Below are 27548 nucleotides of genomic sequence, written 5' to 3' on the forward strand. Positions count from 1 at the left end.
CCCACTGTGCTGCCCTCACTGCTTCTGCAAAGCAGCATTGGAACCCAGCGCAGCAGGGCACAGTGGGGGGTGCAGAAAGCTGCCTGCTCCCAGCTCCCCACTGCCCTGCCACAATTCCCCTGTGTGCATGAGAGCAGTGTGGGCAGCAGCACAGGGTTGTGCCCCTCGCTGCTGCCCCTGCCTGCAGGGGATGTGTCATTTCCTCAGCTCCTGCAAGAGTGGCCTTCCTAGTGTCCACAGCTTTAGAGCTTCCTTGTATGCCAGTCCCTGGGCCTGTCAGTCCCAGGGCTTGCTCCAGTCCCCCAGCAATCTTAGTAGCCTATTTTATTGTGCATTAGTGTAATCACACATTTTTTTTACATGACACATTAATACACAGTAAAGCTACTGTGCATTAAAGTGCATGTTAGACATATCCTCAGTGTATGTAAATAGCATTTTTATCTATTGTTGTTAAGACAGAGAAGGATAAGTGTTCCAGCTTAATTATCATTAAATCAGTTTCTTATGCCAATTACAGGACTCTGGAGACTGACCAATTAAATAATGTCAAGTTCCAGGCTTCTGGAGAATATTTTGATAGATACATAGACAAAACTTGCTAGAAAATGAGACATTACCTTCCAAATGCTTTCAGTTTAAATGTGTGTCAGAAGTATTACACTAGGAGACAACTTTTAGTCATGGTTTCTACCTACTTAGCCTTCTCCACCTAAATAAAGCTGGAAGGTCTGCTATTTAACAGGCAAAATATCAACTGGGAAAACTATGTAAACATAAAAAATCATGAAAAATCAAATTCAAAAAGTTACTTGACTGAAACTATTCAGTCACACTATTTAGATGTCCTAATACTTACTTTCTCCTTTCCTATTGATACATAGATGAAAAAGTTTTGCACTCTTTATTCCGTGGATTCCCCAAAATTGAATTTTCCACCTTGTTAGTGCACTCATATTGTACTCCTGGGAGCATGCACTGTCCTTACATAAAAATGCATTGTAGCCACAATGCAATACCAACCATCTGTGTTCAAGGTGACTCATATTTTGACCCAGCTAACAGCTTATCCAAACATAATACTTTATATTTTTTACTTTGAATAATTGCAAAGGTAAATGCACAGTACAAGAATCAGAATATGAGCAGAAACTCTTTAATGACATATTTATTTACAAATAAGAGAGCAACCAAACCACCCTAGTGTAATCTGTCTGAGTATGTGAGAGGACACTGCATTGCTGCCAAGAGGGAAAGATTTGTCCTTAAAGGCTGATACTAGTTTTATCTTTGTATTGTTTATCTTCTTTGGGTAACAGAGAAAGACATTATGTTTAGGTCTCCCTTTGAAAAAACTTGGATCTGATGGGTAAAAATTTCTCACATTCTATTTCCATCTCAAGCATCTGATTCACCTATAGCTATGTCCTTCGATCTGCATAACACAGTTGCCCAGAATCTCAAAGCAACTGCTGCATGCAGCTATCATGCCATTCCTCTGACTTTCAGTGTGACATCTTCCCCAACAAATTCCTTTGAAATATCAAGTAGATATTCTGAAGAATATCTTTTTTGAAAATGTATTTACATGTATATTGAAAGGTTCACTCTTGTGGACCAACTTTTTTTAACCTTCCAGATCCATTTCAGCACTTGTTATTCACTATTAATTTAGGCTTTTGTTCCACATCTCCAAAGGAAGGAAGAAACTTTCCAACTTTCCATCCCTGCAAGGGCAGCTGAGCAAGCTCCTCACTGGTATTATTTTTGGTGTAGCCCCCAGGATGGTGGATTTCCCTCCTTGGTAGTTTTGGAATGTCTTATCTCTGCTGGGAGAAAGTGTTTTCTGCCATGACCCTCCAGATGTACAAGAACACCATCTCGCTTCAGGTCTTGCTGAAGTATGCAGGATAAAATGTGCTATCACTTTTTCCCAAGACATTACACTGTGCATCTGCAAGGTTATTGCAGATCAGTCCCTAGCAAGCTGGCCAGGATGTGTGCTCTCTCTGGCTGAGGATCAGTAATGCAACTCAAAAGGGTTATGTATGTATGGGTATAAATCCATGTCACCAGATGAAGTGGATCAGCTATGCCAGGATGTGTCCCAGCACAGCTGATCCACTTGATTGGCAAAACATACATCACCCATTGTCCCATGTATTAATCTTGCAGAGTAATGGGCCACATATGCCCTGCTTACAGAAGCACCTCCAGAAATATCAGGGTGTATTTCTGTAGGTGAGGAAAGCCAAGGTCTCCCTGTACAGAGATGCTCATCTCAAAGCTTCATCTCTGTAAGCAGGGAAAGCCTACAGAGATGGACTCCAGGCTTGCCTGGAAGAAGGGGAGGGGGTGAAAATTCCTGGGGGTTTCAGGCCCCAGAAATTCTTGGTAACACTTCTTTGTCAGGGGAGAAAACCAGGGAGGTGCTTATGGGGCTTGAGGAGCTTTATCCTGCATAGGAATTCTTGAGACACTCAGGGTAGGCCCCTCAAGTCCCAGCAGCACCTAACTCTGTGGCAGCTAGAGAGTGCCTGTACTCTCCTGACATAAAGCAAATAGACAACTGCTGTGAAAAAGGGGTACAAATTATTACTAACTCATGGCATGGCAAAAGGCATGAATATCTATTGCTCTCACTTTGTGCCGCCATAAAAATTATTATGGCATCACAAAGGTGACCTGTTTCAAGCCTATAACTGTGCCTCTCTTGTTCTTATCCAGGTCAGTACCTGAGACAGTCAGGACCAAGTGAAATGTGATGTCTGTTTACAACCAATATGGATACAGCTGATTAGTACCAAGGGTCATCTTTTATTCCTCGACATTTTTAATTTTTTTATGTAAAAATGTATTAAGAAATGTTGCTTTTTTCCCAATTATTATTTGTGCTTTGATACTATGGAAAATTTCAGCCCAAAATAGAGTATCTTCAGATCGTTTACAATTGTGCTCCTAAAGGAAGTCTCAGCATTACATAATATTTTCCCAAACAAAAATTAAATTGAGAGAATTGAGAATTTAAATTAATAATTTTATATAAAGTAAATATATAAAGAATGATATTGAATTATCTTGATTTAAAAGCACAATAAAACCAGAGATAATATTAAATTTGAAAGAAAGTCAAACAAGTTAAACTATGGAAATGTGCATTTAGTTGTGGCTGTGGTGATACTGTCCAATAGCAAGAATATATGGGAAAGTTTCAACTATAGAAGAAGTCTAGAGAATCTCTGCTATTCCATTTTTAAGGTTATTTGGGACAAAGACAAATAAACAAGGGGTGTAGACATGCCACTTATAAACATCTCATTTATTTTGTACAGCTTGGTGGGTCATAATGGTATCTAGAAAGATAGGTGATAATTGTACAGCGTACCTGCCTACACTTGGTGCTATTACAGCACCTTGCAACTAGGTGGCAAAAAAGCTCATAATCACCCTTTTTGCATTGAAAAAAATGACACTGCTATATAGTTATCACCTGATAATTCAAACGGTAATATTACGCAGCGTAGAATAACTAACAGAAGTATGTCAAGTCTCCCGTCTATATTTACCCTGATACAAGACACATTACACCAATTTATTTGTGTTATACAATATATCCAAACCTGCAGTGCTCACTTCCTTAGCGGATGCATTTTAATATATATATATAAAATGACAGTAGATATCTTCAACAAAAAAAGGTCAATATTTTTTTATCTTTCTGGCATTTCCAAAAGGCAGATTTTTCTGCTATTTTTCTTGACAGCTTTCAAAATTTCGCTAACTCTGAAAACTCTAACTAGTTGGTGCTTGCTCCAAGACTTGCCATTTACCCCTTATTTGTTAGAGATGTGACTTCAGAGATGGAGTCCTCAGCTTTATAGGCTGTGATCTGAGCCATACTCTCTTATTACGTTCTCAGACCTATTCATATACTGCAGTGCTGAGTCTTCCTTTTGTCTTGGTGTTTTCCTTCCTAAAGAAAAAAATAGTTCATCCAAAAGAAATAACTTTTATAATTTCATGTAAAATTGTATGTTTTTTTCTTTCTTATTATCTTTTAAAAATATGTCACATCATTTTTCAGGTTTTATGAACTCTTTTCAAAATTATGGTCATGGAGAAAATTAAATTAGAATCAGAGAAAAATAGGGGCTGGAAGGGACCTCAAGAGATCATCCCTTTGATCAAAGTAGGATCATCCTGCCTAAACCATTCTAGGCACTGTTTGTTTAACCTATTTCGTAGGGCTCTTCTAAACTAACAGGCAAAGGTGCCATGGAATTTGATGCACAATTCACACAATCGTGCTTCCTGCCATGTCACACAATTGAGAATCAGATCCCATCATGCCTTATTTCAGGTGCAGGGGAAGTCCAACAAGTAGCAAGCTCCTGCAGCTGGGAGCCCCATCAGTTGATGGGGCTCACAGCTATAAGCACGCCCTAGGGGTCCCTCTGGCAGAGAGACTACAGCTGATGCAGTTATCCAGCCACAAGGGCACTCCAGACACCCCACGGGGCTGGGAGACAGCAACTGACACAGGCTCCTAAGTCATAGGGTGCCTGATGCACCTCCATGGCTAGGAGCCCACATGAATTGCGGTCTCCCAGCTGCACAGGTGCCTAGAGCACTTCCTTGGCTAGGAGCCTGTGTCAATTCATAGTTTCATAGTTAGTAGGGTTGGAAGGCACCTGAGCAGAACATCAATTCCAACCCCCTGCCATGGGCAGGAAAGCATGCTGGGGTCAAACGACCCTGGCTCGTGGATTATCTTGTATCCCTGTAAGGTCAGGCCAACTCTCAGGATTTCAATATTGTGCTGTTAGACACAAGGGTGTGACACAATTGCACATATACAAACACACAAATCAATTAGGTGCATACACACACACTACCAGCTCAGGCACATACACATCCAAACCAACACATGCATACCTATCACCAATTCAAGCGCATACACTATACACCCCAAAAGTTAGACACAGGTCACTAATTTGTATATCCTGCATGCAATGCCATATATATATATATATATATATATATATATGTATGTATGTATGTACACACACTCACCAGTTCACACACATACAACCCACCTACACATAGGTAAGTTCCTAACTTGGATGGTACAGTGTGTATGTGTGTGCGCTTGGGGTACCTGTGATAGTTGGGGAAGATTCAGGTGAGAAAGAGATTTAAGGTGTAGGGAGTGAAACTTGCCAGAAATGAGATTAGAACCAGTGGACTACAGAGAAGCTGGCTGAGGAACTGAGGCTTGGGTTTACTTAAGGTAGACTGGGGCTGGAAACTAAGGCAGACAGCAGAGATATTTGGGGGCAGGCGGGAGCAGATAAGTGGTGGCAAGGAGGAGACAGCCAGGAAAGAAACTGAGGCAGAAACTTGGTTGCTCAGTGGAAAAGGAAAAGGCAGTGGGGATAAGACAGTGGTAAAGAAACAGGGGGTTTGGAGGCAGAGGAGCTCAGGACAGGTGTTGGAGGTGGTAGTGAGCCAGAAGCAGGAGAGGGAGAAATGAGACAGAAGTTAGAGGGGCGAGGAGCAGAGATTGGAGCAGGGCCAAACCATAGTAAAGCAAAACCCAACTTAGGGGTCCAAATAACAGTTTTATTAAACAGACAACACACTACACAGCCCCATGAAGTTATTGGTTCACACACACACGCACTCACAATGGCAGCAGGAGAAAGAGACTCAGTGGAAGGGCTGGAGTCCAGGTAGGGAAGTGAAGTAGAGTCCAAGTCCTTGGTTGAAGAGGGGGTGGGGGGGTGATAGCTACCTATCCAGGCTGGAAAAGGGGTCCTTGTCCAGTAGGTGTTGTCCAGAGGGGGGTCGCCAGCAGGGCCTGTGGGTGGATAGGGGGTGTGGCATGGTGCTGGTCCAGATGGAGACGGTGTCCCACTGGGTCTGTCTTCATTGCCCCTTTTTATAGGGGCAGACCTTGTGTGACCCTAGTAACAGGAGGCATGCCCAAGCAAGGGTCAGCCCCTGGCGTACTGAGTATGTGTGCTCCATGCAGGGATGTGCAGTTTCAGGTGTCTGTAATGGTGGGGTACAATGGGAGAGTTGCTGGTTCTTCAGGGTCTTTTGTCTTTCAAATGCTGGGTTCTTGTCTCTGTTCCTGGGTGAGGTCTGTGGTGCCTGGATGAATCAATGCAAGGTGATGGCCTGGTCGTTACAGACCATTCAGTAGAGGCCTGCTACCATTGTATTTCAGTCATTCCCAATCGCTCTCATTCATCCAGGAATCAATTTACATGGGAGGGATCATACAGTTGCAACACAGGGGACGCCCGGGCAGAGGACACAAGATGGAGACTTGACATACAGAATGGAAACTTGACATTACTTTGGTTTACTTACAAACACAGGCCTAAACCATACAATATCCATATGAAACAATAAAAATCAATACGAAAATTATAATAATACAATATACAACAGTAAAAATCAATACAAATCTAATAATAATACAATATAAAACAGTGGATATCCAAAACCAAAAACTTGCTACCAAAATGAAAATGTTAAAGCTTATCCTAAGTCTGAGCTCGCTTATGCTTGTCTATAGGGAATAGAGAGGGAGAGAAAGAAAAGTCAGAATGAGTTGGGGAAGGGAAGGGAATGCATATCTATGTTGAGAGGTGCTGTGAGATCGGGTGCATCAGGACACTAAGAGCATTGCACATGAGTTGGGCAACCGCAAGAGTCTGGAGACTCGGGCATGGCAAAGCCCTGCTGTTTCGTTTTCTTTAACAGTTAATTGCTATTTTTGCTTAAGACTTTTATGATTTATAATGGGGCATGGACTTGAAGACCCCAACTCAGAACGCACTCTTGAGAACTGACTGAATGAGGAAAATTGACGGACATTTGCTTTTGTTTCATTGCTATTAATTGATTGTTGAGGGAGGGATCTAAACCACATGCCTGAGCCATGGCTGGGTCGACTTGAGAGTGACTGGAGCTAATTAATCACTGTAAACCCAGAGTTGGGTAAAAACTTTATTGATTTTAGATACTACAAAAGATTTAATTTAGTCCTCTAGAGAGACAGACCCTGGGACTGCTGAGTGTGCAAGTCTGGCCCTGGATGCCTGTTACTGACCTGGCCTTAAGGCCAACATAAGACTAAGAACAACATGAGAGATAGTCTAAAGGTATTGCACTTCCTTTCTTGTATTTGCAATTCTTTCTTATATCCCATAAACAAAAATATCACTATGTACTTCAAAATATTTTCATGAGCAGTTGTGAATTTCTGGTCTAAATCAGCAAGACAGATTATGATTTGCTCCATATTCATTTGAACTCCTGAAAAAGTCAACCAGCCTTGGGGAGCATTCATTGCAATCTTGTGATTATTCACTGGATTTATCCACCCTAATATCTGAACAAAGAGTCTGGGTATATTTGCATTCTGAGTTTATATTTGAGACCTAACATTTTGATTTGCAGAATGTAAAGGAAGTTTTTTTTTTCTTTTTATCTTTCAGTTAATTACATGACAGTTATGAAAATATTGCACTCATCATACATTTTCACACAATTCAGGATGCTCAACCCTCTTGAAAAACTGTCCACGTACTCTTGGTGCCTAAATAAGAATGGAGCTCTCTCGAGTCTGATTTCAAGTGATGAGCTCTTAGCAGCATTTCACTCTGGGTAGAGATGAAAATGCTTTGGCTTAGCATTTGGCTCATGAGCTTAGTTGTGGTGGACTAGATCTATAAAAGGGAAATGTATAAGTATTTTTCTTTTGTTTTGGTTAAAAACACAAAATGATCAAAAACATGTATATGGCCCCTCTACACATTACAGGTATTATACAACTAACTGGTTAATTGTGCAATTACCTTGAAACCAGCAATATGTGTGAAGTGGCTATCACACAATAAAAATCTCCAACCAGCTATAAAATTAGACCTCAAAAATGTATACTAACTTTATAGTTGGTTGCTATTGAGCTTTAATGTGCATATGCAGCAGGGTCTCCCCTGTGGCTTGGGGCCTAGCCTGTCAGTTGACAGGGCTCCCAGCCACAGGGGTGCAACCCTTGAGCCCTGGAGATCACAGCTACCATAATCCCCAAGGCTCGGGGGGTACTTGAGGGCTACATGGGGCTCCTAGTCCCAGGTGCACCTCACCCCCAGCAGGACCCAGAGACCCCACAGCTGACAGGGTTCTGGGTCCCAGCTGCACATGGACCCCATGGCTGTGAGCCCCCTCAAAGGCTTTTACTTCAAGACATTTCTCTATTGAAAAATAACCTTTACCTCAAGAGAAGTAAATAAAGTGCATCCAAGAAATATAAGGAGGAAATGTAGTAAAAAAGGAGAGAAAGAAACTCACTATTAATATTCATTATATTACAACTTCTTTCACCAACACATTTGACTTTGTGGTCTTTACTATCTATAAATATAAGGGCCTTGTTACACTTATGCTATGGCTGAAGAGGAGCCTGGGTCTTGAGCCAGAGGTTTGCCCATTGAGAAGCCATGCCAGGGCTGGCTTCAAGGGGTCCTAGAGGAGAGGGAGACCAGGTAAGGCTTCTTCTTTGGGAGTTCTGCGGAACAGCTTCCTCTGAAAGATGCATGATTTTTGACACCTGCGTGTCCCATTTCTTGTGTCAGTGCTGTAAGTGTTAAGTAATTGTATAGAAAATGGGCATCCTCCATTTATCTACCCTCTGGTTCTCTACTTTATTTAAGGAAAGGAATAGCAGCTGTTGTGCTTTGCCACATACCAACAGTAAGTTTAGCCTATAGATTGGAATTAGACCTGGTTTGTGGATCCCAAGTGAGAATTTAGTTCCTTACATATCTTTACTGTCAAAACTGTAGGTGCCTGTAGACTTTAAGGTGTCTATGGGTATGTCTGTAGCATCTCAAAGCTGATTCCAAGACCACTTCAGGAAAATAAAACCCACCTATGTGCTCCCACTCATCAAGCTCAAAAGTTGTATGACCTCCTTTTGGAAAGTGCCCAAGAATTTTTTTTAGGACTACAGTTAGTGTACTCATGAGAGCAGTGTTGGGCATGGTAACAGGGCAGTTTGGGCCTTTAAGAGAGAACAGTCAGCCCTCTTGAGGAAGCCCACATGTGGGACATTTAGATACTGTGATCTTCAAAAAGCATCTACGAAACTAGGAGTTTAAAACCCCAAGAAGAAAGCAGAAGAACAGTAAACTGTGAGGGAACAGTTGTGAGCCAAAGGCAGCCTATGAGCTTGGTACCCAGGAGGGGCAGGCTGCTGTGCTGGGGCCAGAGTCAAAGGGTCCTCATTCTAGGGTCAGAACAGGGTTTGCTTTTGTTTATTTATATGTTGGTTTGTTTGCTGCTCAAAAACTGTGTTTTAGCTGAAGGACTGGGTTGATGAGCTCCTCAGGGAGCAGGACATTTTAGCAGATGCCAGCAGGCTGGGCAGCTCACTTAGAGGCACCCTTCTATCAGCATCTCCACGACATGGTTTCTGTGTGCATTGGATGTAGGGTGATAGTAAGTAAGTGAGGGTTAGGTCTCTGCAATAGTGTCAGGGTAGTTGTATTAACAGCATTGGCATACCCTGAATGGTTCTGTGAGATTCTGTAGTTTGCACTGTTGAACTTGTAGATGTTATTGTAATTTGCATATTTTCATATAGCTTTAATTTTTAAATACAAATATTTTTCTTTTCTAGTATTATATGTTTTTGTCTTAGGTGGACTGGTCAGTAGTTTGGTAGATTTTCTGAGTTTAGGGTTCAGGAAACTTCTTGAGATTGAAGAGATAATACATGCTGACATTTTAAAGGGGAGGAAAAGGCACTGCAGTTTTAATATTGAGATAATCTATCTACAGAGCATTCTCTGATACACTCACCTTTAAAAACTAAGTCATGGCTACAAGTTGTTCTGATTATAATAGTTACTATTTCTTCTCTGCATGTGATGTATGAGCTTTTAGACAGCCTCTGACACCTGAACTAAAATCTTCTCCACTGACATGTATTGACACAGAATCTATTACCACCATTAAAAAAAAAACAACTGGTAATTTTGATTCCTTATTTCAGTTACTGTCTCTAGCTAGGATCCATCAGGTTCACAAAACTGGAGTTATAGTCTTTACCAACAGTTTGATTAGGCTTCTAAGAATGTACTATCCATGTCCAGAAAATACAGTTGACTGTCCAAATTTACTACATGAGATAAAATTAAGATCACAGAGAAATGGAAGTAAAAGCTACAGAAGTAGAGAGAACTAGCAGTACTTTGTGAAGGAACATTGCTTTAGCGGTTCATTTACTGGTGTAATATTATTTCAGTAACTCAGGTGCTTCCATTAACACTGACAGCATGGGTCCAACCTGCAAAGCTGCTCAGTTCCACAGCAAATTCCTAGAACTGGCAACTGTACAGGGTTATGTGATGAGCTGTTCAGAAATAGCATAAAGCAGCTTACAAACACTCAAAATAGCAGGCACGGTTTTGGGACCCTATCTTTTTACTAATTACAGGAGCCACCAAGAGTGTTCAGAATAATTAAATGCACATATTGATTAAATGTGTAGGCCTTGAAGGACCAGAGCTCCAAGTAGAATAGCTCACTGATTGGCTGATAAGTATTTCAAGTCTTTTTGGCTGAAGGTATCAGGCACCCAAAGTAGTGTGTAGCTATTAAATCAGATTAAAATGTAGCTTACTTGGCAGGCACAACTCATGAATAATAATAGAGCAGCTAACACTAATACACTGCCAAAACTCTCTCCTTCCCCTTTTAATTAATAATTGGTTAAGGAAAGTTAGTCACTGATATATGGCTAGACTTCTACATAGGAAACCTGCTCACCCTAAGTGAAGGTTGGGATTGTACAGGTTTTATTATTATTTCAGCATTGCCTAGAGGCTGGAGCCCCAATGTGTTAAGCATACATTGTAAGCCTAGTATAATGTGCAGAGGTAGCTGGTAGAGTCAGCAAACTGAGGAAATACATGGTAATGCTGAAACAGTTGTAAACAGTCATATAATTCTGACTGATTAATCATTGTCAAGTGGTTTGTTAGCATCAAAAACATAAGCAGGTTTTAAGAAAAAGATTTAAAGTGGGATAGTTTATTCATATCATAAATAATTTTTAGGAAATTTCTTCTAGGCACCAGGGCACCAAAGAGGAAAGCATAATGGTGCTTGTCCAAATTTTTTACAAAATTGGCAGTCAAATGTGGCACTTCTGGGGGGACAGGGGAGCTGATATGGACAAGTCTGCTAAACTGAGGTGGGAGGGGAGATGTAGACAGGTACCCGCATTCCTATAAAGTAGGAGTGACTACAGGTAGGGCCTGAAAAATGAAGACAAAGATTCATGTTCCCTTTAGAATTAGCATTCAGTCTGCTTCAGGAAGTTATTTATATTTCACGTGTGAGAGTTCTTTCTCGAGACTTCTTTTATCCCTCTCACTTGTTGAAATGGATTATTTTGGATTGGATTGTGATGACATTAACCCCATTCCAAGCAAACAAAATCTCTTGAACTATGTAATGAGATTAAGAGGACCATTAGATCTCAGAATGGAAGACTGCATCAGGAAGAATGGTTTTATTTCCCAGTTCCACTGTCTTCTAGCCTCTATAGAAATCCTCAGTGCATGTGCTGGTTTTTGTGTCCTGCAAACATTAGGAATTTTTTTTGTGCAAAATTCTTTAAAAAGAGATCTGGATGGGTAGCAAAAAGAGGCGAAATTTATCTTATAAAAAGGTGGCTATGAAAGAATCAGACATAGCGATTTATGATACAGGCTGCATTTTTGAGAAAAAATATTGTGACTGTAAATGTTCAATTAATTATTATTTTGATAATTATTATTGTTGTCTTTAGGCTGTACGAAGACAAAAGGCTCTTGAACAGAGTATCCAGTCTGCCCAGGAGATTGACAAAACCCTTCGCTTAATCCAAGAGTCTCTTTCCTTCGTTGACAGACAGTTAACAGCCTACATTGCAGACAGAGTTGATGCAGCACAAGTCCCTCAGGAAGCACAGGTAAGTTATAAGCAGGAGCTAATGGTCTTGAATTGATTTGTTAATCACACCAAGGTTTCTGAATCAAGGAGTGTGTACTGGCTATACTGTACTCAGAAATTTTCTCTCCTCTTTTTCTTTTTCTTTTTCATTCTCTCTTTTTATAAGGTATTTTTCCCACAGTACTCTAAATCCAAAAGACGGAGATACAACACATCTTTGGTACAACATTATCTATTAAAAGACAAGTGAAGTAGGGATAGAAGTATTGCTTAAAGGAGATCAATTTAATTTACCAGTAAGCTAGTACTTTCCATTAATTTTATCATTACCCATTTAGGTGGTTTAATGACAGAAAACTAAGCAGTAACATTCAAATGTCAATAATAAACACTTGTAGCACTTTAATATCCAACACGCATCATACAAAAATAAACAAATTTACTTAATTTATAAAAAATGTTTTGAAAAGCAATTAGATGACCAGTGCATTGTTACTGAATTACATAATATAGGTAAATTGATTAAAGATTACTAAGAAATGCAAAAAAATGGCATTACATTTCACTTTTCCCAGTTCAGACAAGTTTAAAATAAAATCATTCTCCCTAAATTGTATGTGTGTGGTTTATATAAACTGTAGATAGCATTCATGCAACTGTGGTTTGTAACTTCCAACAGTTTCCATGGTATAATCTATCTGTAGTACTTTTTTTTAAAAGAATAGGTTAAAATAATTCCAGTGATTTAAAAAAAATATATATTTTATAAAACTATTCAGATTATATCATAGGAGACACAGTAACTTTTGGAGCAATTAGAAGTGAAAAATAAAGTTTGATTACAAGAAAAAATATAGAAAAGATAAAAATGTGTGAGTAAGTCACTATGAGACTGTTTTCAGAGCAGCACCAGTTGAAGTCAGAGGAAGATGTGGTTGCACCACATCTGTAGAAATCAGGTCTTTTATTCTTTAATTTAAAAATTAAAAGTTTAAAAGTAGTTTAAAGATCCAAAAGAATATGGTGATATTTAAACATATATCCATGAATCTTTAAGCTGCTTTGCATGCATATATGTATTTGTGTCGTTATGAAAATCAACTGATATTTAGAGACTGAGAGCTTTTTCTCTGCCTAAATTTACATTGATTTCAGCATGGTTCCCTCAACCCGCACCAGCAGAATCATGCCCTAGTGATTCAGTCCTCAAATGTTAATCATAAAGGGTAGTATTTATCTAGTATCCCCTCTAGATGCCTTTTTTCTTTCCAAAAACACGATTTACCTGGAGTATTATTAAGTAATATAGGGGAAAACAACATTTCTCTAGGGTGCATCAGCTTAACTTAAGTCTTCTAAATGTTTAGCTCAAAAACATAAGGAGTTAAGGAGCTACTGAAAGATAGTGCTTGTTAGTGCTGTACTTGGAGCCTTTCAAATATATCAGAGGATTGGTCAGGTTTGTTTGTTTTTTAATAGGTGTTTGCTGTGTACCATAGATATATCTGGCTTAGATGCATGCATAGATGTAATACATGGGCAGCTGTAAAAATCTCATCCACCCTCCTGGAATAATACTGACTACAATCAAATTGCATTTAACTTTTAAGTAAACTTTTTTGATGCTCCTGGTTTTATAGCTTCATTTTCCTAATGGTAATAGGTTATAATGTGAAATACGATCAACCCAGAAGCTGTTGAATCTTTCTCCATTGTGATTTTATCTAAAAGTTTAGGTGCAATCTTTTAAGAAACAAAATCATGAACTGAACAGTTTTAATGTGAGTTTTTTCAGTTCTCCAAAGCTCAATCTTTTAAAAATCTTTTGGGAAAATAAAATGTTCAATTAATTTTAAATGGGTAAATAGCTTGATATATTCTGCCCATGAATAGCAAGGATAAGGTTATGGCACCACTCTGACTAAGACCAAAAACAAGCGTTGTTTCTGGAACTCCAGTTCTCCCCATAGGAACCATGAGCATACAGGCATTCATACAGTTTCTCCCAGAACACAATGGCAGTTCTGGGAGAAAAATAACCTTAGTCTAGGAGGAGCTGAGCAGTTGAGTGGGAGGTGATTGCTCCCCATGCCTTCCTAAGACTAGGGTCACTCTAATTTATGGATGACTTGGGAATCGTTACTGCTCATCTCCCAGTGCCAGGAGGAGTTGAGTGTTGGGAAAAGCTCCTGAGCCTTCTCCACACTGGGGTCACGGACGCTTCTGGCTTCTTGGTCTGGGAAGCAGGTGAGGAGGAGTTACCAGGCTGTTCCTTGGTTCAGTTCCTGAGCACTAGGAGCCAAACAGAGAAGCAGTCACTCCTTGCTCCTGCCTGCTTTACTCAATGCCCCAGTCCCCGCATGAATGGGATGACTAGAGCAGCCACTGCTTCCCATGCTTGCCCCAAACCAGGCTCACTCAGTCTTGGGAATGGACAAGGAACAGTGGAGAGGGAGAGATTGCAGGCTGAACACCTCCACTGCTCACTTTCCCAGAAACATTTCTAGTGGTGGAAAATTCCTACCACTAAAAATGAATACCAATTTGTGGTCTAAGCCTGTCTCTTGAGCAGCCTCTGCTGCCAGGTGCTTTGTGGGCCTTACAGAGGCCTCAAAAGTTCTTCTTTATGATAGAACTTCTAAGACCATAGCTTCGCTCCTGTGTCCATTCCTTACAGCTCCAGCAAAAAGGGATAGTCATCTGTGATAGTTAATTAAGTACAGAGAGTATTTATTTGACTTTTCAGCAAAGTATATTAAACATCTGAAACTACATAATACAGGATTTAAATCAGAAAGACTCTGAGGTTTTTGTTGTACTAGACGTCACTCATTCAACTCCATCAAAACCCTCTTCTGGATTAACCACCTTTTTTGGTTCTTTAGATCAGAGCTGAAACTGAGAGGAAGTGAAATTCAGCTTGTCTTGGTAAAATAAAGCAATTACTTCGATAATGGGCAGAGATATTGCAAAAAGAAAGGACATTTTTCAATGTTTAATGCATGCTATTTGAGTCTTGGCTTTATAACATTTTTAAATGTAAATTCCATGTGCTTCTTACTCCACCATGTGGTACTGAGATTTTAATGCTAGAGAGCTGCTGCAATCTAGCAGGCTATTTCTCTTTGAGAATCATACAAGATACTGCATTCGGACCAAATAGTCTAACTGCAACTATTTAGAAAAAAATAATGGGTCCAGATTCTTAAAAGGCACAATGGTAAAACTGTACACATAAAAGAGAATGACGTGAAACAGATTTAAAAATACATTCATGAAGAAAAGCATGTTTGTATCTGTGTTTGACCTCAATGTCCCGATATGACCTCTCCTTCAAATACATGAATAAATAAAGATTATCTGAGAACTAAAATTATTATGGGAATTTTCCAAACTCCTACTCTTATAAATGCTCTTTCATTTCATTAAGTGAAAAACAAAGATTTTTTTTTTTTTATTGCAAACAGAAAAAGAGAACTTGGTATTAAATATAATATCTGTATGCTACTTAAACTACTCTATGTATTGAACAGTCAATCTGCTCTGAGAGAAGTCTAAAGAGGTAGTTATGTCTAATTTATGATTTTTTTTCAATTGGTGTTTTCATTATAAAAATCAGTTCCCTAAAGCTTATATTAAGTTTTCTATTCCTTTGTTTTAGCCATTCCTAATTTTGGACTTTTTTTTTGTTAAAATATAGTTATACTCAGAGGCCTGCATCTTGAAAAGATGTATACTTCTGTTTAAGCTACATGTGTATTCATCATTCCACAGTACTATATTAGTATCTTAACTAGTTTATTTTACATTTAAATCTTTTCAGTGCCAATAGGTTTAGGGGTTTATAGTTATTTTAAATCATTGTCACAAGTTATCGATACACTATATTATAGATTTATTATTCATAAAAATAAGTACTGTAAAATATGAGAGGAAAAATAGTTTTGTTCTCCAGTTTAGTTAAAAAAACAGTTTCCTTTTTTAATCAAGGGAAGAAAATGCATTCCACATATCCTCTGAACATTACAGATAAACTTGGAATGGACTTATGTCTGTGTTTTGCCTGTGGTTTTATGCAAAATGCAATGCTGAAGGTAAATGCACAAGATACCATTTCTTGGTAAAGTTAAGAAAGGCAATTAGGTAGAAGGTAGAAAAGCCCTTAAATGGTGATATGCATTTAATATCTGATTATGTCCTAAGTGAAATTGGTTTTTAATATGTTGTTAAAATCACACTGTGCCATGCACAGGAGCAATGTTAATGTCATGGTGTAATAGCAAAGAGTTGTTGAATTATATAAGGTCTTACTTAATGAGAACAATGCTACACATCATTGGCTACAGACTAATAATTTAGGATAAAGAATTCACAATGACTTACTTGCACAATTCATAATATTAAAGACACCGATACTTCTTTTCATATTATGACACTGGAGAAGTAGTTTGTTCAAATATATAAGAAAGAATGGGAGCAGCTGGCCTAACTGTCATTCAGAAGAACCAGCTCAACTTTCTGTAAGCATATTTGAATTTCTGTTCCAGATTCTATTCTGTCTAGGTTTCTTATACTGTTTCATCACCTTCTTATCTGAACAGTTTTCAATACTACATGAAGTGATTTGACAAATATCTACATGTGGTTAATTGTGAAGAATTGTGTGTGTAGCATACTGTTTTGTTTGGAGGAGATATTTTTTTGTTGCATACACATTAGGAAAACAGAGTTACAAGGGCCTTATGGCCATGTCCACACAAACAGGGGTGTGTATTTGCAGCAGCACAAATAGTAGCAGCACAAGTTTGTGCCTCTACTTTATTCTGCAGTGCACACCCCTGCTTGTGTGGTTTGCAGCAGGACACATTGTCCCACTGCTTCATGTGCTGCAGGGGGGGCTGGGGCACAGGGTGCCTCAGCATGGGGATAGGTGGCAGGCAGCCCCCACACGGAGGCACCTATGTCCCAGCCTGTCCAAGAGTGGCACGTGGAGATGAGGGAGCAGGCAGCCCATCTCTCTGCACTGTGGAGCCCACACGCTGAAGATCCCTGCACCCCAGCCAGCCACTCCCTGGCTAGGGTGCAGCGTGCCTTGAGACAGGGGAGCACGCAGCCCTGGGCTTGCTGCTTCCCTGTCTCTGTGTGCCCAGCACAGGGGCTCTGCTGTGGAGCCCCCACACTGAGACACATGGAGCCCCCATCTCAAGGCACACTGCACCCCAACTAGCCATGGCTGCCCTGAGCTGCCTGCTCCCTCATCTTCGCATTTGTCCCAGCATACGGTGCTTTGGCTTGGTTTGCACTGCATTTTTTTCCAGGGTATTGTTGGTGGGGGGGGTTGTTTGTTTGTTTGTTTGTTTTGCTACTGGGAAATCCCAGTAGCAAATTTCGCCCCACTATTGCAAATTAGGAGTGTCATGCACAATTTAACATGCAACACACAAACTTTTTGGCACCGCAAAGAGGTTTACAGCGCCACAAACCACATGTGTGTGCACATCTGGATCCACCCTATGAGGTCATCTAGATGAACTCTGTGCTCAAGACAGAATCATTCCATCCCATTCTTATATGCTTTGTTAATGCTTGTTAGAGAATTTGGAAAGAATCCTACCTTGCATTAGAAGAATAGGAGGCTAGAATTTGTCATGGTCTTCAGCACTTCAGGGAGTTTGTTTTGTAGTGCTGAACTGGTCCAACCCCGCCCCCCCCCCCCCCCCGAAAGTAGAAAATATGCTGTGTGGCTTATCCAATTTTAAAAAAATGCTATTTCCATAAATGTATATTTCATTATAAATTAGGAGCACTAAGAATAGTCTGTTGTTAAATCAGTCTGACTTACTATAAAAGTGACTAAGCCAAGGCCTGCTTTATTCATGTTAGAATAGTCACTGCTAGGTCCTTTTACTGCAGTCACAGTCTGACATAGGTTAAGGCCTATGTATTCAAGTTTAAAATCAGCCACATGACATTTATTGACTAATGATATTTTCAAATTCAGAGGCATTACAGTATGTAGAGATTTTAATTAAGTAGAGCTTAGAATTAATATCCAAGCTACCAAATCCTACAGAAATCTGAATAAGTTTCACCTACCTCATCATATTCTTCAAACATTTAAAGAAAGAGACATACCATTCTGGCTTTAATATCATATTTATCTGAATCCAAAATGATTTCAAATTTAAGTTTCCTCCCCAGAAATTAGAATATTTACATGGAAAATTATACCTATGTTATTATTTTCCATGTATAGAATCTAATTATTGGAGGGTCATCTTAAATTAATTCCTTCCACTGCTGTAGCTAGAGAGTCAAAAATATATCAAATATATATTTTAAACCTAAATCTATTTAAAAAAATACATCTTCAAATGAATTGTGGTATTCAACCTTTTGTATTCAACCTCTTGATATTCAACCCCCTGCAATTGCATTTTTAATGTTCATCTTATAGCGTACATCTTGAGTATTGCAAGTTTTCCAATAAAGTTGTAGTTTCATGTGCTTCCCATGATCCCCAGGTAATGTATGATGATTGAATGGTTGTACAGTAGTACCTGAAAATTGAAGACAGAACTGTTTAAGACCTGTATAAAAGATTATTTTTAAACCTGTTTCCACAAACATGAAGTTCCAATGCATGTTTGTTTTTTTTATCATGAACAGAACAACTATAAAGATACCTGTAACTCTCACTATAACTGTTGCTTATGGACCTCATACTGGCTCAAAAAACAGATGCTATTCCCTGAGCTACAAAAGTTGTTGTTTTCTTCTGAAGAATAAATACCCCTGCATATAGTGTCTGTGAAATACTAAATTAGGGGTTAGTAAATATTCTGTTCCCACGAGCAGATTGAATCTGAGATTCTGCTTGGCCCAATTGCTGTATATGGCAATCACATACTTGGGAACAGTGACAGGAGACTTTCCAGACATGCTGTCCTAATACAGGGAGACATTATTCTCAAACTGATTGCTCTCAGTTTTGTACAGAAGAATTTCCACAGGAAATGTAACCTGAAGTTATTGGGCTCTCCCTGGCTAACAGGTCAAATCACAGCTGGTGAATGAAGCAAAGGACAATGTAGTATAAATTTTCTAATCCCATCTGTTGTAGTACAGAGTAAGAAAAGTGTCATTAGGTCCTGCAACAGTATAATGATATATGTCCAACTTCTTCATTTTCTTGTAAGCTTCAAGTACTAAAATGAAGGAAGGTATTGTTCTAAGAAATGAATTAGTTGTCCTGTTTGCCATGATCCTTTGAAAATCCTGACTTGTCTCTTGAGGACTGATTTGGACTGGGTGAAATGAATGTGGGACTGTGGCCTCCATCTGCCATGCTGTTTCCTTTCTGCTTTCAGATTTTTATGAAAAATCTGTACTTTTGAAAGTAAGTACAGATGTACAGTAAATGAAAAATACAGTACAGTAAATGAAAAATAACAGTACTTAAGGTATTTTTTCAAATTGGCTTTCAGATTTTTATGAAAAATCTGAAGGCAAATTTGAAAAAATACCTTAAGTACTGTTATTTGGCACATTGCTACACAGGGCACAGGCAAAACCTAGTAAGTGATTCTTCCACTGTACTCAGCATTGGTGAGGCCGCAGCTGGATACCACATCCAGTTCTGGGCACCGCAATTTAACAAGGATGTGGAAAAGCTTAAGAGAGTCCAGAGAAGGGCCACCCGTGTGATCAGAGACTTGCATGGCAAGCCATATGAGGAAAGGCTGAGGGACTTGAAACTCTTCAGCCTAAAAAGAGAAGGCTGAGAGGGGACTTGGTAGCAGCTTACTGCTACATCAGGGGAGTACATCAGGGCCTCGGTGAGCAACTGTTCACCAGGGCACCCTTGAGGAAAAGCAGGAGTAACAGCCACAAACTCCTGGAAGATCAGTTCAGGCTCAACATTAGGAAAAACTTCTTCACAGTCAGGGTGTCCAGACTGTGTAATAAACTCCCTCCAGAGGTGGTGCGGTCACCTACCCTGGAAATCTTCAAGAGGAGACTGGACGGTCACCACACTGGCGACACCTGACCCCCAGTTGTCTTTCCTGCCTGGTGCAGTGGTGCTGGACCCGATGATCTTCCGAGGTCCCTTTCAGCCTTACAATCTATGATCTAGATAAATAGCAACTGAATTATATATGTTCAGTACTATTGTACTAGATACTAAATATTTCATGATGACTCTGCCTAAACTGTTACTTTGAAGTAAATAAAACAGAAGATAAAGTGAGCACCATCCTTGAAAGGCTAATGACTTATGCATACTGGGTGGAAGTTACAAGCCTTTAACACCAGAAAGCCGATACACCAAGAAAGCCTGTCAAGCTGTGTACTGCAATTAAAGCAGATATACATATTTCACATAATTACACAAAAAGTAGATACCTCTCTGGCATGCAGAAAAACCTTCTTGCACTTAAGACTTTATGCATGTTATGTTTATTTGTGGATTAAAAAAATAATAGTAAAGGCTAAGGCTTCAATTCTGAATCCTCACTGACACTATTGGTAAGAGAGCACAAATTATGGAAGGGCATAGTGCATTTATAATTAATCTAGCACATTAGCATTTATATCTAATTAATACAAAACCATGGAACAAGCAATAATACAGGATTATTCACGTTAATGTTTTAATGTATTAGTCATATATTCATGTCAGAACCTGTAGAATTGCATGGAGATCTCTGGCCAATATCTTTGGTAATTTCCATTGGAATCTGTATCAGAAAATTGCGAGTTATGTCCCAGGCCCAAATTAGACTTTCCCTCTGGGACAGCCAGTAGAGAGTATAAAAGAAAGCAAACCACCATTAGCTTTTCTGTCTCAAAACCATCACTGACAATAATGTTTATGGATGACCCTGCCTTGAACAGACTAAATGACCTTATGAGTCCTTGCCAGTTCTACTTCCCTATGATTTTATGATACTGCTAGAAGTATATTTTCACCTGGTTGCTTAGTTTGTGGTTATTGTCAGTTCTTATGCATCAAAGCTATACATACTGCTGCCCTTTCCTTTTTGGCATGATGATATGGTATAAGCTTTTAATTGGTAGACAATATTTTAAGACAAAGGAAACTCCACCCCAGGCACATTGTCAATGGAATTCATACCTGGACTTCAAGCCTTAAACCACATGGCTCAGATTTGCAATTGTGTATTTTTAAGGTGGGGGGGGCAGGGAGAAGAGGGGAGAGAAATAAGGGTCATGCTATTATTTTTAATGTACTCCTGTTAATACAGTTTAATGAAATACAGATCATTATAATTTTATTTGTTATGTAAGTTATTGTGTTAAACTCAACCAGGAAATTATAAACACCTATACATTACAATATTTAGCTTTAGAAAACTATTAGATGCAAATTTTGAATCCACATGACATAAAGCGTACATCTGCACTGTCCCACAGCTTCTCTTTTATTTTATTCTTTTTCTGTATGGGTATATCCTACTTTTCAGCACTCATTATTTTTTTTTTTTTATATATTGCCAGTGTAGTTACTTTAAAATATAATGTGATCATTTTAGATTTCTAGTAATTAGTGAGATAAAATATCAATCAATCCAGCTGAAGCCAAATTAAAGTAAACCATGAACTAGTCATACTATACACAAAGCTCTCATCATCCTTTTTACCTGGTGTAACAGAGATACCATGAGCGTACGGATGTTCGTAATTTTTTCCCACTGTAAAAGTGGCCGCTTGGGGAGAAAAATAAGTCAAGAACAACCTGAATAAAGTAGCTGCCCAGAGTCTATTCTCAGCAGACAGGACTTCTGTACAGGCAACAGACTCAAAGCTGACCTCCGCAATCACAGTGTGTTTGCTTTTCTCTCCTACCCCTCCCACAGGGTGAGGGAGAACATGTGTCAGTCAGTCACACAGGAAGCAGAACATGCCCCCTGATTGCCCAGTGCTGAAGCAGTTAGGGGGTATATTCTGCCCCTGGCTTGTTTCATGCTGAATCACACTGCAGCATTTGGGTGCAGGGGAGCATACCAGCATAATACTCCCTGTGCCCAGCCTTAGCTGGGCTCCAATACAGCACAAGGAATAACAAAGGCTAGAGGACTCTTCTGTGCATGCCACAGGCCATGCCCCCACCTTCTCTAACCCTGCTGATCCCTGCCAACATTCACTTAAAGCCTGCAAAACTCTCTGGGTTGCATGAGACCCCTGGCAGCACAGCATCCACACTGCAGGCTCTTTGATTCTCATTTTGAACCTTGTCCCATTCAGTTTTTCTCTCAAGAAAATAAAACTGGGAGTTGTGTTGGGTGATTTCAGCATGTGTACCACAGCCAAAGAGTGTTGATCCGTCCCTTTCTAAAAGCAGGAGCTGTGACAGAAGAGGACTTCCCCAACACTGGGGTGGCAAAATAACTCCGTACTTTTGGGAGCTGTAGTAGGTGTTCCTACACCAGCCCTTATAACAGAGGTTTCCCCAAACATTTAATAATTTTTGTTGGCAGATTTGGCTTAAGAAGGTGCCAGAACTGTTTGACTTGTTGTTAATGTAGTCTGTCCATTGTTGCTCAGGATAAAGTTCATATCTGTACACCGTATGCAGCCTGTAGGTAAATGGTCTTTTTAGGCATAATTTCACAGTGCAATCCCTTTCTTATTGCCACCTAAATTTGAGTTCCATTGCCTTAATTTGTTGATTCAGTAATCATTGGTGACTATATATTTTCCCTTATTAAGTAAGTAGCATAAGAGATTCTTATTACATTTGTTTCTTGTCATGCATTGTTATATTTAGCCAGACCTTTTAATTCCTAGTTCTGTTACAAATCATGGTCAAACTGTTACTTTAGTTCTGTGGTAGAAACATTGTATTGCCAGTGGGATTGCTGTTGTTGTCTCCCTTTCTGAATGGGCAAAATAATATGTATATTAAGCATACCATATACAATTATTACATTATATGTAATACATATGTATATGTGTGTGTATGTCTGTGTATGTACACACATGCACACATATATACATACATATAACATTTTGTTATAATTATATTATTATATTATAATATATGTATACATTATTCAAATATCTATATTCATAGCTATAGAGAGAGAGATTTTCTTGAATTTCCTGTCCTTCCTCTAATACAAGCTAGGAATAGTTTGACATGTTTTCAGCTACTAATCTGATTCCTAGACTTCTGGTGACAGTGTGGCATGCCTGTCTTCATTCAGTTCTGTTATCTTTTTAAAAGTGATTTTTTTTTATTGATTGATTGATTGAGAGAATTAAGGGATTGAGTACCCTTGAGACTAGAGTCTTCTTGCTGTGCAAGTGGTCCTTATACTGAAGTGAAATCAGTCCCTTTAATCTGATAAATATCTTTTAAGTTTATTTTTTATTATTTTAAGATTTTGTAAATTAACACAGTGCTCACTGAAGAAAGTGTATAAGCAGTGATGGAACCTGACTGTTCTTTATCCAAAGAAATAGATACATCACAGGTATCATAAGCTCCTTCACCCGCAGCATCATTATTTTTCATTATTTTTAAAATCCAACAACTTATGTCACTCTGCAAAACACAGTTTCTGCCACAAAGAGCTTTTGGTCAAAGCAAGAAAAAGTAGACAAGAAGCGTTGGGAGCAAAGAAGAGGAAATTATTGTGAATTAAATAATAATAATAGTGAAGTGTCTTACCGGTATTTAGGAAGAGTGTCGTCTTAGGGGAAATATGACTAATGAGTATAATTAATTGATGGACTAAAATATGGAATGGAAAGAATGCATTGAGATTACAGAAGAAATGGATAAGAAAGAGTATCAAGGTTGGTATAATTGGTAGCATGATGCAATAATTTGTCCTTAGCTTATTCAGGACCCATTGCTCTCTGGCCTCTTTCTTTTAGGCTGCATACAAGAGTACCAATTACATTGAATATTTTCATTCTATAATCTTTTTCAATCTTTTTTCTGTCTTTTCTCTAATGTGCTTGCTCCCTTTCATTTAGCATTTTTTTAATGTCAGTGAAGGTGATGCTTCATATCTCTCCAGCTAAGCAATTTTAAAAAGGAAGATAGAGCATTCTCGATGGAATGTTTCATAATACATTATTATTTAAACATTTTGCTTATCTCTGCCAGGTTGGGTCTGACCTACTCAGATAAGCATTGTTCAAATATGTGTTTTCCAGAATGACTCTGAGATTGAGCAAAGTAGTTTAGAAAATTTACTATAAAACAAAACCAAAGTTAATCGATGAGGTGTTCCAAAGATAGAAATAAACAGCTGTAATTTTGGATACAATATATTTTTTGCATGATGGAATTTCCACAGTGTGTTTGTGCATATTGTCCTTGTTTCTGAGCAGTCAAGAAGCATTTTGGCTTCTTGAAATAGTAAATAAATAAATAGTTGTATTAACAGAACCTCAGAATGGTTTCTCTTAGTAATTTGACTCTCTATATATTTATAGCTCTCTCAATCACTTGGAAATTAGAGTTATTTGACCCACTTATGCCATCAATTGTGTTGTTATTTATGGACTTATCTGTAGTGCTTATGCCAAAATGCTATAACTAAATCGATGTAACTTTAGTATGCACTTCCTTTCTACTTCCACGTTACCCTGTTAGTTTTTCTCTGTCCATTCCCATTCAACCAATCATCTTATCTTAGCACCCAGCTAGATGCTGCCCAATAGCACTGTTCCATGTTATACCATTAGAAAGAAAATTACCCTGCAGTGTTAACCATCATTCAGGCTAGCTTTGCACATTGGTGCAAGTTTCTTGCATGTCATTTCTAGTGGATATCTGCTAGAAACCACCAAATCAGGAGTAGGAAGTGGACAAGCCCATCTTTAAACAAGTGATGGAAGCTTCCAAATCCCAGGACTTGGCTCTCATGGGGGGCTTCAGTTATCAGAACTTCTGCTGGGAGGGAAACGCAACAGTGCACAAGCAGTTTTATACCACTTCTCCATTCTGTGCTTCTTTATGAGTTTAATATACTTATTGCTTGAAATAACCACTCTCCCACCTTATAGGCATAAAATTACATGGCTTTTGGTGTGTTCCATCTAATAAAATACATGAAAATACAACTTTAAATATGTAAGTACAGGTAGTGTGCTCCATACAGAACACAAAGAATGTTATGGATCTTTCCCTCATAGGCTTACAATGCATAGCACAAAAAATAAACTTAAATTCTGATATTATGCCCTGCCCTATTATGATCCCAACCCAAGCGGTACATAACTATGCACTTAAGTAAACATGATAATAGCTCTATTGATTTTTGTGTTATAAGAAATGTTTGTTCACCAAAAAGGAAAAGAAGAGAGAAGAAAATTTCACTTATTATTCACCCTTTCCTACTTAGTATCCATTCACTAGATGGATGTTTTAATTTGAAAAATTTCACGTAAATTCAAAAAGTAACTTGGAACTACTTGCTATCTGGGTTCTTTGGTTGAGCTAGCCCCCTCATCCTTCTGTGGTACATGTGTGTGCTATATAGTATTTGAATATATATATATAGTAATTGAAGGGCATAGATAGGTAGTAATTGTGACTCATCTGTGTGACCTGGTCCTTGTATAGCTGTATTTTAAAAATTTAAAAATATCATTTAATGAGAGGGATGAGGGGGGCTGATAGCCAGTGGCTTGTGAAAAACAAGATTGAGAATAAAATGTGAGGGATCTTGTGTGAGCAAAGAGACATTCATACAGTCGGTGAATTTTTTTGAATAAAAAATCCTTTGAAATGCTTGCATTTTGAATAAACTTTAAGATGACTGGCTGGTCACTGATGCTGCTGTCTCATTAAAAGTGGAACAAAGTGAAATGGCTTTGAAATGGCTAGTTCCATGGAACTTTTGTTAAATTTCATAAACGTGTTTTAATAGGAACCACTTCATTTCAGAAGCCTTTCTCTCCCTTTTGTTTTCTTACTTCCCTGAGCAAAAGCAAACATGGAATAGCTATCCAGAGGGTCCACAACTTTCTTTTCTCAGAAAGAAATTGTGTCTTTAGGTTGTTTCTTGAGGGAATAATGTATTCCTGCTTCTTGTGCTCTCTGCCACTACTGTTCCTCATTTATGCATCTGGAGCAGAAGGATGAGTGAGTTTATCTAATCACCTGACGTATAGGCTGTAGCTATGTTGGTTTAAGGACCTATGCAGGCAAGGTTCTTTGGGTAATTCTGCTATCTTTTATTAGACTAGCTAAAATAGTTGGAAAAATTCTTCTTTGCAAGCTTCTGGGTACAAACACCCTTCATCAGGCTGAAGAAGTATTTGCAATTGGTCTGTGCTCTTCCTAGATGGAATAGAATTGAAGCCAGAGGCCAGTATGTGAGAACGCCTGTCCATGAAAATGCAAATTGAGACAGTCAATGGGTGAGAAACAGGTGGAGGGGGAAGGGGAATGTAGAATAAAATGATAAGGTGATAAGAATATATCTGGCAAATAGTAGAGCGGTTACCTGGCTTATCAGATGTTAGGCAGGTTATAATGTGTCATGAATCTGATGTCTATATTTAGTTCATTATTTTTGTATCCAGTAGGTTGATGAAGTGAAATTTATAGGTTCATCTGTGAAAGGTGTTTTGTAAATTCCCTTTGAGGATTAGACCTGAGAGATTGGAGAGAGAGTGGTTTTCTTATGAGAAATGTGCCCTCACAGGTAAATGGGTACTCTTGTCTTTGATCAATGTTTGATGTGCATTCATTCTGGTATGCAGTGGTTGTTTGGTTTCTCCTACATGTTTTCCATCATGGCATTTAGTGCACTGGATGAGATATATTACATTTGTGGAGGTGGAGGCATAAGATCCAGGAATGGTGATGGTTCTGGTGTGGGGTGTAGTTACTGTGGGGGTGCTGGAGATATGTTGCCAAAGTTTACAACTACACCCCACACTAGACTCAACATTCCTGGATCTCTTACAGCAAGGTATGGTAACATAATCAGGTAAGCCTGACTGCCTGCTTCCCCCACTGTCTGACTCCTGTGCAAGGAGGGAAGTACTGAAATATATAATTTAGTTTTATAAATGGGGTGCCACTCATTTCACACATATTAAAGAGGGTTGCCCCAAGTCCAAAAAGCTTGAGAACCACTGAGATACTAGATATAATGAATATTGGTGGAACACAGGTACTCTTTCTCCTGGTTTCAAGGGGCATTTATACATATGGTCTGGGGAGCGGGGTGGAGGGGAGAGGGGTGGAGTTCTTCAATTAGAGTGCTCCGAGGGTCACTGTAATTAAAGCACCCAAAGTGTCTCATGTATTAGCATCCCCATGCTGAAAAATAGCAGTGGGGGTGCTTTAACTAAAGCATGTCAAACAAGCTCCAGTTAAAGCAGCCACACCACCATTTTTCAGCACAGGGACGCTGATACACGAGATGCTGGACTCTGCTGGAACACAGTAATTACCAATCTCCAGCAGACATGATTAATCGAGTCTGGTCTGATGCGATGTAATTACAGCACGTCGGAGCAGGCTTGCTGCACAT

General features: G+C 39.0%; 1 protein-coding gene across 11 annotated transcripts in view; it reads left to right on the forward strand.

Moving 5' to 3' along the window:
• DMD (dystrophin) overlaps nt 1-27548 on the forward strand; it is a 2172325-nt gene that overhangs the window by 1016886 nt on the left and 1127891 nt on the right. For all 11 annotated transcript variants that reach the window (XM_059720821.1, XM_059720816.1, XM_059720817.1 and 8 more), the window contains one exon: nt 11876-12037. In XM_059720821.1, the coding sequence (XP_059576804.1) occupies nt 11876-12037 (162 nt within the window). The remainder of the gene's footprint in view (nt 1-11875; nt 12038-27548) is intronic.

This window comes from Alligator mississippiensis, chromosome 1 (genome assembly GCF_030867095.1).
Source record: "Alligator mississippiensis isolate rAllMis1 chromosome 1, rAllMis1, whole genome shotgun sequence".
Classification (NCBI taxonomy): Eukaryota; Metazoa; Chordata; order Crocodylia; family Alligatoridae; genus Alligator; species Alligator mississippiensis.